Source organism: Trichoplusia ni, chromosome 10, assembly GCF_003590095.1.
Source record: "Trichoplusia ni isolate ovarian cell line Hi5 chromosome 10, tn1, whole genome shotgun sequence".
Classification (NCBI taxonomy): domain Eukaryota; kingdom Metazoa; phylum Arthropoda; class Insecta; order Lepidoptera; family Noctuidae; genus Trichoplusia; species Trichoplusia ni.
Genome location: NC_039487.1, coordinates 11,887,395 through 11,899,996, shown reverse-complemented (window position 1 = coordinate 11,899,996; position 12,602 = coordinate 11,887,395). Strand labels below are relative to the sequence as shown.

Genomic DNA, 12,602 nt, shown 5'->3' with positions numbered 1-12,602 from the left:
ACCCCAATACAAAAATAGCTTACCACATAAAAAGAACATTTGATTGAGGTAAGACGCTTCCGAGTTTCCCCACAAACGCAAATTCAAAAAAATATTTGTCTTCAAAATCGTTTGTAATAAGAATTCCTTAAAATAGTATTAAATACCCTTGATTGGATTGTACGTATAGATGTCAGAATTAATTAGACAAACATAGGTCTAGATTGCACGCGAACTATAAAGAAGTTAAATAATATTTCGAAAAAGTTCTTTAATTAAAACGTGAAGTTAATCTAACTTGTAGTAACCTCTCGACATTTAAAAGTATACAAACTCTTTAGTTTGTCTGCGTGGGTTGCAATTTAAATATAACTACTCACCAACTGTTAACGGGGGAAGACGACAGGCAGGTTAGGTAATAGATACGGATTATTTAATGATTTTTAAATGTTTTCTATAAAACATGGAACAAAACTGAAGATAGTAATCCTTCTACAAAATTTTTCTCTATACACGGTGATTTTTTAGTCGTCTTACAAAAGAAGCCCAGTTCATGTTTCCGACGTAAAATACCCCTAGGCGCGATTATAATTTTATTATCATTAACTAAGATAATAAGTACGAAGAAAATTAAACAAGAGAAATCTGAAAATACTCTTGAAAATGATAAAAACGCCGCCGCCCGCGCCCCTCACCATTGTTACAAGGCTCGGTCCGCGCTCGCAACAGAGCTGTGTTTCTAAAAAACTACGAATTGCATCATAATATTGAATAAAAATTGCATTTTAAATTTATTCAAATCTCATAAATACCTATTTTTTTATCATGAACGTGTTCTAGTCATTGGACACATGAACTGGGCTGCTTTTGTAAGACGACTAAAAAATCACGGTGTATACCCCATTTTAATTGGTAGTTTGTTGCTGGCATAATCTGTTGACTTGTAACAAAACGTAAATGATCATATAGAAAAATCTGACCATTATTTTGTATACAAGGTTTTGAAACCCAAATACATGTACACAACACACGGCCTACATCTAGACAGCAAAAATAATAACTTTGCTCTATTTGAGTCCAGGCACAAACGAAGGTCGACCTAAAAACCTATTAGGCCCAGCCTCATTAATCTATGTTATTCGACTTGATCGCTAAAGCTTCGTATAATATTAATAGCGTGTTTATAGGTAAGTAAAACTATTAATTTTAATATCAGAATACAGATTTAGGAAGCGACAACCATTTATTAAATGTGTTGAAAATGAGGCAATAATAAAAGTGAGTTGTGATTTAAAATGTTGTGGGAGGATTCAAAGACCTACAGCCACATCTTAAGTAATATTATTGCTTTTCTAAAAGAAAGATACTGCTCTATACAGTGTATTTGTACAATTCAACAATTGCAATACCAAACAACATTTCACAACTTTAAAAAAAAACCATCTGTTGACAAATAAAATTGTAGCTTGGAACCACAATTTACGTGCTTTTTATTATGACATCGATTTAATTATAAGCGTCGTGGAGTTATTAAAAACTAGCTGTTGCCCGCGACTTCGTCCCCGTGGGTAGAAGATATAAGTTATGATTTATACTCCCCTGTCTTTTTTCACATTTTTGCATCTTTGCTCCTATTAGTCGCAGCGTGATGGTTTATAGCCTAAAGCCTTCCTCGATGAATGGTCTATTTAACAAAAAAAGGATTTTTCAATTTGGACCAGTAGTTCCTGAGATTAGCGCGTTCAAACAAACAAACAAACAAACTCTTCAGCTTTATATATTAGTATAGATATAGAAAGTCAACACAAAATCGAAGACATTGAAATAAGAGTAAGAATAATTTATTGTTTCAAAGTTACAATTAGTAAAAGTTGTCTATGAAACAACATGTTCCCTTATATTAGATGAAGTGTTCGCTTAACACATTTACATGTTAAATAATATAAAATATTTATATTTTTTCTCCAAAATATAACCTTAAAGGTACTGATGCGAACAAGATTAGTTATTTCTGGGTTACAAAAGAATTATTACCTTACCCGACCTGTATTGTGTTCGAGAATAAAGGAAATGTTCAAGTAACTGAATTACATAGAAAATCATATTTTTCGGGTTTAATATCGCCTGATTGGGTTCCGTAATACATAATGGTCGAACACTTCTTTGCTAATGTATTGGAAGATCAGCTATAAATAGATGTTATTGAAATTCAACTTTTATGTAACGTTTACTTACAAAAGGTTTTATTACAAACGAGGCGTTTTTCTCCTTCATTTGTCACTTTGTTTACTATGGAAATTGGCATGTTTATTTAATAAAATTACTGCCTGATTGAGGTGAAATGATGCTGGAGCTAAGATCCCCTCAGTCTAGGCTCGATTGACTCGTATATCTCGAGCCCCAAAGCAAAAAAAGTAAGATTCAAAAAGTAAAAGCAGTTTTCGATGGTTACAATTGCTGCAATTTATGGAAACGATGAGGTCTTCTTTGAGCTCCAGTATCATATTTATGACACAACATATTATGCATGCAAAACTGTAGCTTAATCAAAAACCGGGAAATGTTTCACGTTTGGCAAGATTTGTTTGAAAAAACAGTTTCCACCAGTTTAACCAGTCCCTTGTAATAACATTGTACTTGACAACATGTACTAGTCTACAATATTACCTAGAAAACTTTCTGTCATTGAACTTTACATAACAAGCTAGCCATAAACCAAAATCACAGACATAAAAAACTAATTACGATACTTGCGTCCTAGAGGCAAAGAAAAATGTCCTGTAATGAACAGGCATTACGATTTGATTTATATTATATTCAATTTTGAGCACAATATCTTTAATATTGAACCAAGGCAGTTTTTCTCCAAAAAATATGCCAATTACAAAAATGTTTATTCCACCTGTTCATTCTAAACATTGTCATCCAAAATTCAAACTTATTTACTTTACATAAGAGTTAATTTTGAATGTAGTAAAAAGCCAGAGGTACAGACAAAAAGGTTGGTCATTAAAGGTTGTGTTTTACTGTCTACGGAAAATGGCGGCCAATTTGTTTGAATATTTTGAAGTATGGTTATTGTAGACCAATCTGGCAGGATTAAAGTTGTCAGATCAATATCAATGAGGTTTATTTATTTGATAGAAATATCGAGCAGCCGAAGATAGATCTCGATGGCGTGCAATTGGGGAGGCCTATGTCCAACAGTGGGCGAATATAGGCTGATGATGATCGTTCTAGCAAGATAAAAAAAATACTTCTTGACTATTTTGTTTCTGTTTTCCTCAGACGTTAATAAGATCATCGATTGAAAAGTCCGAAACAGAACCTTAAATGATCGAGAGCTTTTATGGTGATGGTAGACGCCTAGACTAATATCCAAAAAAAACATATCGGATACATACTTTTTTATCACAATGATACGTTATTTCAGTTATAAACTCATGTGAAATCACTTATCAGTACACTTTTTAGCGACTAGTGACGTTACGAGCCACAACTATAATACGTTTCACCGTTGATGGAAAAGAAACACGTATCAAATTTCAAGAAATCCACCCGACAACGCGACTATTTAGATTGCTATAGTCAAATACTCCATTCTTGTAATAGCAAAGTCATTTTCTCTACCATAGTAACCGAACTCGTTACCCACACATACCTTCCACCTATCAAACGAAAAACGAAAAAAATATAATGACATACTTCCCTGAAGGCTTGACGTACAACGGCTGACACCTTTCGACAACCTTTGTCTAATTGCGATCGCTACGGAGCGTCAGGCACAGCGTCAAAGAGGGCTTTGTCACTAAAACAAAAGAGCACCGCCATTTTTTTTTATTATAATGCCGTGTAAGAATTTTCAATTCAGCTCGTTTAAATTTTTTTCGGCTGAGTTTTTGGTGTTGGTATGGTTTTAGTGTTATAGATATCTAGTGTTTATAGTCAGAGTTTTCAAATGATACCTTATAGGTACGTATTGCGTTATTCGCAAAGGAATTTAGCTAGCTATAAACTAACAAGGAATGCTTTTATAATACAGTTGAATCTTCGTAAATAAACATTTTGTAACATCTGTCATTTGCTTGTGTTACTAGTATCTTTTAGTTATACTTAAGCCTTTATTTTCAAATAACTTATCGACACTTCTCCCTCTATAAATCCCCCAAATTACCCAAAAACTTTTCATACATTTTTAGAAAAAACAAACTATAAAAAAGTGGTTCAACACTTACTCGAAAGTACATCAGTAGCAAATGATAGTTAGAACCGATTGTCGGCATCGATTTATGTTAACTTAGCAGTTAGGGGCTTAATGGTACCGCCAAGGTTAACCTTAAGCCGATGAAGTTAAAGCGGCCATAGTGTCCTACTTTGAATAGAATAAATAGTTTATTAAGTGGAAATTATTTGTTCCTAACAAATAAATTGCATAAAATACATATTTCTAGTGAAAAAATGTTGTAGTAATGAGGTAATCCTTATTCATATAAAATGTAAATGTGAGTTTGTCGTTTGTGACGTTTTCATACCTAAATTGCTTTCCCATTTTGATACGATTTTGTGTAAGTATCGCTTATGCTCTAAGCATATATTTTTACTACTCCTCGTTTATTCGTAATGAAACCGGCACACCTTAGAAACAGGAGATTGGCCTAAAGTGAGGGTGGCTTAGACTCTGACAGGTTGTACAAAATACGTACACATGTACACCACACGAAAGTATAAAAAGAAAAATCAAATTCTATACATGCAAACAAAGCAGTTTTTAAAGGCCATGTGATTTCTATAACCATACCAATAAATCATTAACTATTCTAACTTATATGAACGGTCGAAGTCTTTTCTTTCTTATTTTTTTACTAGAACGATCATCTATCAAGCTACTAAATTAACAAGACTATCACATAAATTATGAGAAACCAATGTAACTAAATATAATAAATAATGCCGACGTCGTAATAATTTATAACATCTTGTAAGAAACAAAGGAATACACCACACATTAATTTAAGTAAAATAATCTCTCAGTAAACGTAACCCATAAATAAAAGGTAGATAATAGGAAAAGATACCTCGACTTATCTTTTGGTTAAATCTTTACCTTTTAAATGCAAGGGAAGATGATCAGGCGAGCTTGTCTCGAATGTTTGAAGGCCCATACAAATAGGGTAAAAAATTGTTATTCTTTTTGGTAAAAACATTGGTCAAATACCATATTTATTGCCGTGTTAAGGTTGGTTAACTTCGATATTTATATTTACACAGAAAAATACACGATCTGTTGAAATCTCAACTTACAAGCTGTCACAGTTTATGAGATACAGCCTGGTGAAGGACGAACAGAAAGTCCCTTTTACGGCGAAATATGGAAACAAGACACAGCTTAAACCTGTGAGACCAACTTAAGCATAAAACTAACTAATAAACTTATCCAACTTTAACTATTATTTGTTTGGGTTAGGTATATACAAACAAAAAATACTATATTCCGTCTAAAGTGTTTGATCGTACTTTGCCCTTTAGTTAAGAAAATAAGAGCACGTAACAACCCTAACTTATCTTTTGTTTCATCCCTTACCTCTTACCGTAGCGGAGGAAAGATAAAATTATCCAGCAAGTATGAACCGCGAAATGATTTTGCAGCTAAGTTTTAAATGGAAGCAGAAATGACTTTATTTTATGTTAAAGTCTTTAAAACCTTATCTTGTATTACTTAAGAATCTTTATCTATACAAATCTATATATCTATACTAATCTTCTATACTATCTATACTTCTATACTAATATATAAAGCTGAAGAGTTTGTTTGAACGCGCTAATCTCAGGAACTACTGGTCCAAATTGAAAAAATCTGTTTGTGTTGAATAGACCATTCATCGAGGAAGGCTTTAGGCTTTAAACCATCACGCTGCGACTAATATGAGCGAACATAGGTACAATGGAAAATGTGAAAAAACAGGGCGGGTATAAATCATAACATATGTATATCTTCTACCCACGGGGACGAAGTCGCGGGCAACAGCTAGTTTTTAATACAAAATATGGTTGGAAGTTTTTCTCTCTGTAATGTACACTGAGGGTATTATAATTTTCGATGAATGAAGTCTACCATAGCTTCTTAAAGCACTGTCCCTAGGTACAGCCTTTGCAAAGATCAGAACATGTTTGTCCTTTTGTACGTGGACGAACAACCTGGTGTCAGAGTTTGTATTTTACGTTTAGTCGTATGCTTAGCCTATGTTTTTTCCTTACAAAAACATCTTTAGAAGGATTTGGGAGAGGCCTTTGCCCAGAAGTGCCCATAACCTATAATTTTTGACACCAATACTTTTATCAACTTACGTATGTGATTTAGTCTTCATGTAATTAAACTGCCGAATCCCATCGCCATATAAACAAAAAGAAAAAATATTAATGAATAGAAAATACCGTCAGTATTAAAGTATAAATGATTCATTTTTTTTTGTTACGTAGTAGTTACAATGACCACGCAATCTCTGCTATAGAAATCAATATGCAGTGGAGGTTAGGGCCAATTTGTGCCTCGTTTACTTAAGACTAGTTACTTGACTATTTAAAAGACTACCTTTTGACCGAATACTCTACAAATACGTTTTTAAATATGCTAAATTGCTACGTATATAATAGAACACTGCCCTTTCAGCTTATGATTCAGGACTCCGGTTGGATCCTTAACTAGCCAAACAATTTCCATACATACGTGTGAGTAAGCTACTTCATCATTTTCAAGTGTGAATTCTCAACAAAGTTCACATAAATATTGTGTAAGTTGTATTAAAGATTAAATGAACAGTAATTTATAGTATTTTCGTTTATTATTTTCGTCTGCTGTTGTGTGGACCTCATACAGCGCACCACACATACATACATACATGGTTTAGAGCAACATTTTTGTTCTGCATCTGAAACGGTCTTAGACATTAAGAACGTGATGGTCATCAGATAGGGAATAGTTTCAAAGGTACAGGTATTTGTAAAGTAACCTTCTTTTTCACCACACCCAATACCAATCCAAGTTGAACCGTAACAAAAAAGCAACATTATATATTTCTACTCATAAATTATAATCGCATTGTGCTTCGTACATAAACTATCTGTTATATTAAAACGCGGTGAAGCGTCGTTCCATCGCTTCCCGCAGTAAAACGGTACCATGTTATCGAAATACAACACTTTATGGTCATGTACGGAGAGTGCCAGCTACTTTGTGTAATGCAAGAATTTATACTTTTCTATACACCGTGATTTTTTTGTCGTCTTACAAAAGCTGCCCGTTTCATGTATCCAATGACTAGAACACGTTCATGATATAAAAATAGGTATTTAGGAGATTTGAATAAATTTAAAAAACAATTTTTATTTAATATTATGATGCAATTCGTAGTTTTTTAGAAACACAGGTCTGTTGCGAGCGCGGTCCGAGCCTTGTAACAATGGCGAGGGGCGCGGACGGCGGCGTTTTTATCATTTTTGAGAGTATTTTCAGATTTCTCTTGTTTAATTTTTGTTCGTACTTATTATCTTAGTTAATGATAATAAAATTATAATCGCGCCTAGGGGTATTTTACGTCGGATACCTGAACTGGGCTTCTTTTGTAAGACGACTAAAAAAATGTATAGTGTAGGAAATAGAAAGCTGTTATGTACAGTATTCAGATTAGGATGATGAGAAAAACTTATTAGATCACTACTACTCCTACTTGTATTATAAATGCGAAAGTTTTTTTGTATGAGTGTTTGTTCCTCAATCACGCAAAAGGCACTAAACGGGCTGATATGAAACTTGGTAAATAATGAGTTTATAACTAAGATTAACACATTAAACATTTTATATTCACTTTTTGTATTTTTAATATTGTAGCAGGCGAGCCCGCGGGCAAGAGTCAGTTACAAATACCAGCAGCATTATTTATTAACTACCTACATACTACATATATGTACTTGACTGGAACCAAGTTCTAGACAGCCGTGAGCGTGTAACAGACGGACAATCTGCTTTATTAGCTTTTTTTAGGTTCAAGAAAAAAAAGACAAAATATCAGGTCACTTTAGTATTACCAATTTATGCCAGGGTTCAAACTAGAACTGATTTCCAATAGAGATATAGTACTTGCTTATGTAAACAACATTTAAAAATGTATGTCAACGCATACGTAATGGGAATAAATCTTTATTTAGCAACTTTATTTGAAGTTTCGTTTCGTAGAAATTCAAAGAGACATATTTTAGTGTAAGTAAACATGACATGTGTATTTTGGTCGGTTAATATTAAAAAAATAAGTTTCACTCTTTCTACGAATTCGAAATAAAAATCACATTTTTATAAGCCTTTGTTTCCACTTACAAAATTGAACACAAAACCAAACCATCCTAAAAAATCATTAAAACCTTTTTGTTATTGAAAACAACAAGTTAAACCGTTGATTTACCAAAGCTCTCATCTTTATTCAAATGATTACCATTCCATTAATTCTTGAGCAAACCTTCTGGCTTATTAATCCTCTTTAGTCAACATAAACATTCCGTTTTCCTCAAATATAAGAAATCACTTAAGTAGACAATTTAAGAGGATAAGCCATCTTTGATCATGTCCTGTCAAAGAATTAGGAATCGCGTACTTTGACTTTTTGCCTAACCTAAATATTTTATTTTTCTCTTACCTAAATATTTATTTTTTCGCCTCACCGAAGCTCTTGAGCAGAATTTTAATAACATTGTTTTTCGATTGGCGGATCAAATGTGATGGATTGTGTGAAATGTATTTCGTTTAGGCGAAGGAAATTGAAGATGGTTTCATTTTTAATATCTTTTCTAAATTGGATCTTGAGGTTAAATTTAGATTATCGTATTATACTGGTCCTGATTTTTGAGGTCGTCTTTAAATAGATTAACTAATTTTATACAGAGCTTCTTTAGATTTTTACTTTTCATAAGTAAAAATAATATTCCACAACTTTCATCTGCATAATTATTTAGACTCAAACGAAACAAAGCTTATTATGATCACTAGACAACTGATAAATATACTTGTACATTTCAAATACAAGTAATACATATTAAAGCTAATTAAAAATAGTTCCAGTAGTATTAAAATATCTTTTGTCATTATGAATTCTAAGTTTCTAAAAGACATTGAACGACTGATACGCTACGATTCTGCTGTCATTTAAACCGACTGCAAAACTTTTCTTAACAGTACAAAAAGAATTATCATACAAAAGTGGAAAAGCTAATTTAATTAAAGTATGAAGTACTATATGATACTGGCGCAAGTAACTCGCCCCGTTCGAATCAGTCACGATCAAGGTCTGCGGTTGGCTTTGTGCTTGTGATTCATAAGCAGCATTATATTTAATTGTATGGAGGTTTATGTCGACTGCTATATCCTGGAGGAGTCAGCAGAATTACGAAAACAATCACATTAAGCTGACGGAATTCTGTTAGTTTATCATTCATTTTGTTGTGTTTACTTTCAGGTTGAGATAGACATTCCAGACTGGTTATGTACTGAATTATTTTATGTGTATCGTTTATTTATTGAGACATTTTAAAATAGTTTTCAGTTTGGGATTTGAATATATTTATGATGATAGTTTTATTTGATTATTTCTCGAAAATTGCTAATTGAATTGAAAATTTAATTTGATTATTTCGTAAAGCGTCATTTTAGTCATTTCAGTCCTTCAAAGAAATATTCAGAAAAATATTGAAAACGAAAAAAAAAAATTTACTTCAAAAAAATCAAATTCAAAAATAATCAAAGATGGTGAAACTTTTGGAAGTGGGAGCTAATAACGTCATTTGTCTATAAAAGTGTACTGATCACTCGCATCACACGAGAATTTAACTTACAAAAAAATACCTATCCTATATATTCTAGAACACTTAAAATATTAGATAGTTCTATTCAAATACCCTAAAGTGACAAGAGCAATAGCTCAAGTGATACTACTATTTCTCTAAGCGTCTAATTAATATATAGCAAAGATACTTGTAACTCGTATCCCAGTATTTACTTACAACACACTACACCGTTCGTGGTATCCATCTATCATTCTTGTAAATCGGTATACGCGAGGGAGTTAGAGGGGGTGTGGTGTGGAAGCGCGGGGGGTGGCTCCGTGGCCGACCCTCACCAGCTAATCAACATACAAGCTGATGGATTGTCGTGACCTTCGTGGTAGTACTCCCTAAAGGGCAAGTGAGGTGGTAGTGTAAAAATATATGGTATGGTACATAGGTGTCTGTGGCAACTATGTACTAGGATGGAAAAATTATACGAACCCATCTTTTCGAATCAATTTTGAATTAGTATTAAGTATTTTACTTTGTGATGTTGCCGCGTACTTACGGTTATACATTCGTTGGTGGGTGACAAGTCAATTTAGGAGTCGGTACCTAAATAGTATGGAAACGCAAGTTGATTTGCCACACAACCGATTTGTTTTTTTTTTTAGTGTATCTTTAAATAAAACCAAGAATTGCATCATATTTTCAACCGTTGCAATGATTGTAGAAAATGTTATTCCATGTATTATTGAGTTTTTATTCACAGTTGTTTTTTTTTGTTCCAGGTTACGATATAGGAAGATGACGAGTGCCACCATATACCAAGTGTTCTTTACTAAAAATTTAAGATTAGGTAAGTATCTACAAATTTATTTAAAAGTTAATTTCTATTACGTACGTGTCTCTTATTTTACATTTATAAAAAAAGATTCAAAAAACTGAAAAATAAGATATTATATACAAAAGTTATAATATCTTATTTTTCAGTTTTTTGAATCTTTTTTTTATAAATGTAAAATAAGAGACACGTACGTAATAGAAATGCAAAATAATAAAACTAAACAGATAGAAAGAGTACACAAATCTAATTAGCACAGCTAAAAGACTCAGTTCGAAATCATTATAAAGTACACAGTATATTATGTTCGCTACAGTTCTAATTACATCAACCCAAACATTTTATAATCGAGCTAACATGCAACATAAACACTCCTTCATAATCTAATATTTCATCCTTACCATTTTTCCCGACACCCCTTACAAACTAGGTCAGTCTAGATCCAACGATCAGGCACAGCAATAAAGATAAACTCATACACAACCGATACTCAGAGTAAGGGTGTTGTCACACAAGCGTTGTATTATCGCTACGTCGACTGAGAGGTGAAATTCCGTCGTTTTATATATAAATCTGAGAGCCCATCCGTCAATCCATCAGAGATGGAAGCAGTAATCTTTAGTAATATAATTTTATTTGTAGACGAGAGAAACCGCGTGTAGTTGTAGCTGTCACTCTACCACGATTATATTACTTTAAGACCTTGAAGTAGAATGCAACGCGCATAGACACTGCCTTAACTTTGATTTTCATTCAAAAAATCAGCTTTCACAATTAGATTCTTGTACCGCACGGAATTTTTACAATCATTTCAGTCACAAATCCAAGCGACGAACGTTCGTGAATCACACAAATTGTCCTAGGCGGGGATCGAACCCGCAAGGCATCTGTTCTTTCTGGTAACATTTATCACTCGGCTAACTGTGTCTAACAGACGAAACATTTAAATGAAGAAGCGGCGATGCAGTGTTTACAAGCGTTAATGCCGTCATGTCAAAACTTTGCGTTGCGACGTTTTAACGCTCGTGTGGCACCACCCTAAACCGAAAATGTATCGCGCTCATAACTTGCCCATATATCAGCTAAATAGACCCTCTGTGAAGGAAAATAGACCTTAATGTGCAGTCATAAAATGCATATTTTATTGAGTTGTGTATCTGTTTTGGAGATTAGGGTAACTCTGGTTTGTAGTAAATAACAGATACCTAACGTTTAATGACTCTTTAAGAACATCTTTATTTAAGCGATTCAAATATAAATAAATATTAAAAAAAACACGATTTCATAATCTCTACAGTAGATATCTATCAGTTGAAATCGTAATTAAAAAAATGGCGTCATTTTAATAATTGACTCGTAACAAGAGTATCCGAATGTAAAATATTTGATAATAGCACTAAGCTTCAATTGCAAAAAATCTTAAAAAGAAATAACCAAGTACGTTCTTACATTTGGGCCACATCATAAGGGTACAAAATATCTCACATTTACAGGCCTATAAACATTTAAATTCCCCGTGGACTCGCTATCTGTATTAGCGACAGTTTTATAAAGAGCGGTGAACACCTCCAAACTTTCTGTTTACGACTACTTCATGTGCCACTTAATATATCAGCAATAAAGTTACTGTTTATTGATGAAATAAGTTAATTCGATATCACACTTATGTTTCCTAAATATAATCATGTGGTAACAACGTGCCATCATGGTTTGCATTCAAAATTTAAGAAAATTTAACACAGTAAAATTTCTTAAAACTTAGAAAATTCACCAATCAAGTGTAACGACTATGACAGCGGTTGCTTAACCGCAATTCGGATTTTATTCATATGATTTTATAATAGTAACAAATATACATAATTTGTGACCAATTCAGCTGCCTAGCTATAATGGTTCATGAGATACGGCCTAGTGATAGACGGGCGAATAATATAAAAACAGCCAGACGGGTATAGGGCCGGGTCGTAATAAT

General features: G+C 33.1%; 2 protein-coding genes across 2 annotated transcripts in view; one reads left to right on the top strand and one right to left on the bottom strand.

Annotated features, from left to right (window-relative positions):
* Positions 1–12,602, bottom strand: part of LOC113498030 (sodium-dependent neutral amino acid transporter B(0)AT3-like) — a 423,880-nt gene that overhangs the window by 65,239 nt on the left and 346,039 nt on the right. The gene's annotated exons all lie outside the window — the stretch shown is intronic.
* Positions 1–12,602, top strand: part of LOC113498025 — a 116,235-nt gene that overhangs the window by 13,298 nt on the left and 90,335 nt on the right. The window contains exon 2 of the mRNA XM_026877906.1: positions 10,578–10,645. Within this exon, the coding sequence (XP_026733707.1) occupies positions 10,578–10,645 (68 nt within the window). The remainder of the gene's footprint in view (positions 1–10,577; positions 10,646–12,602) is intronic.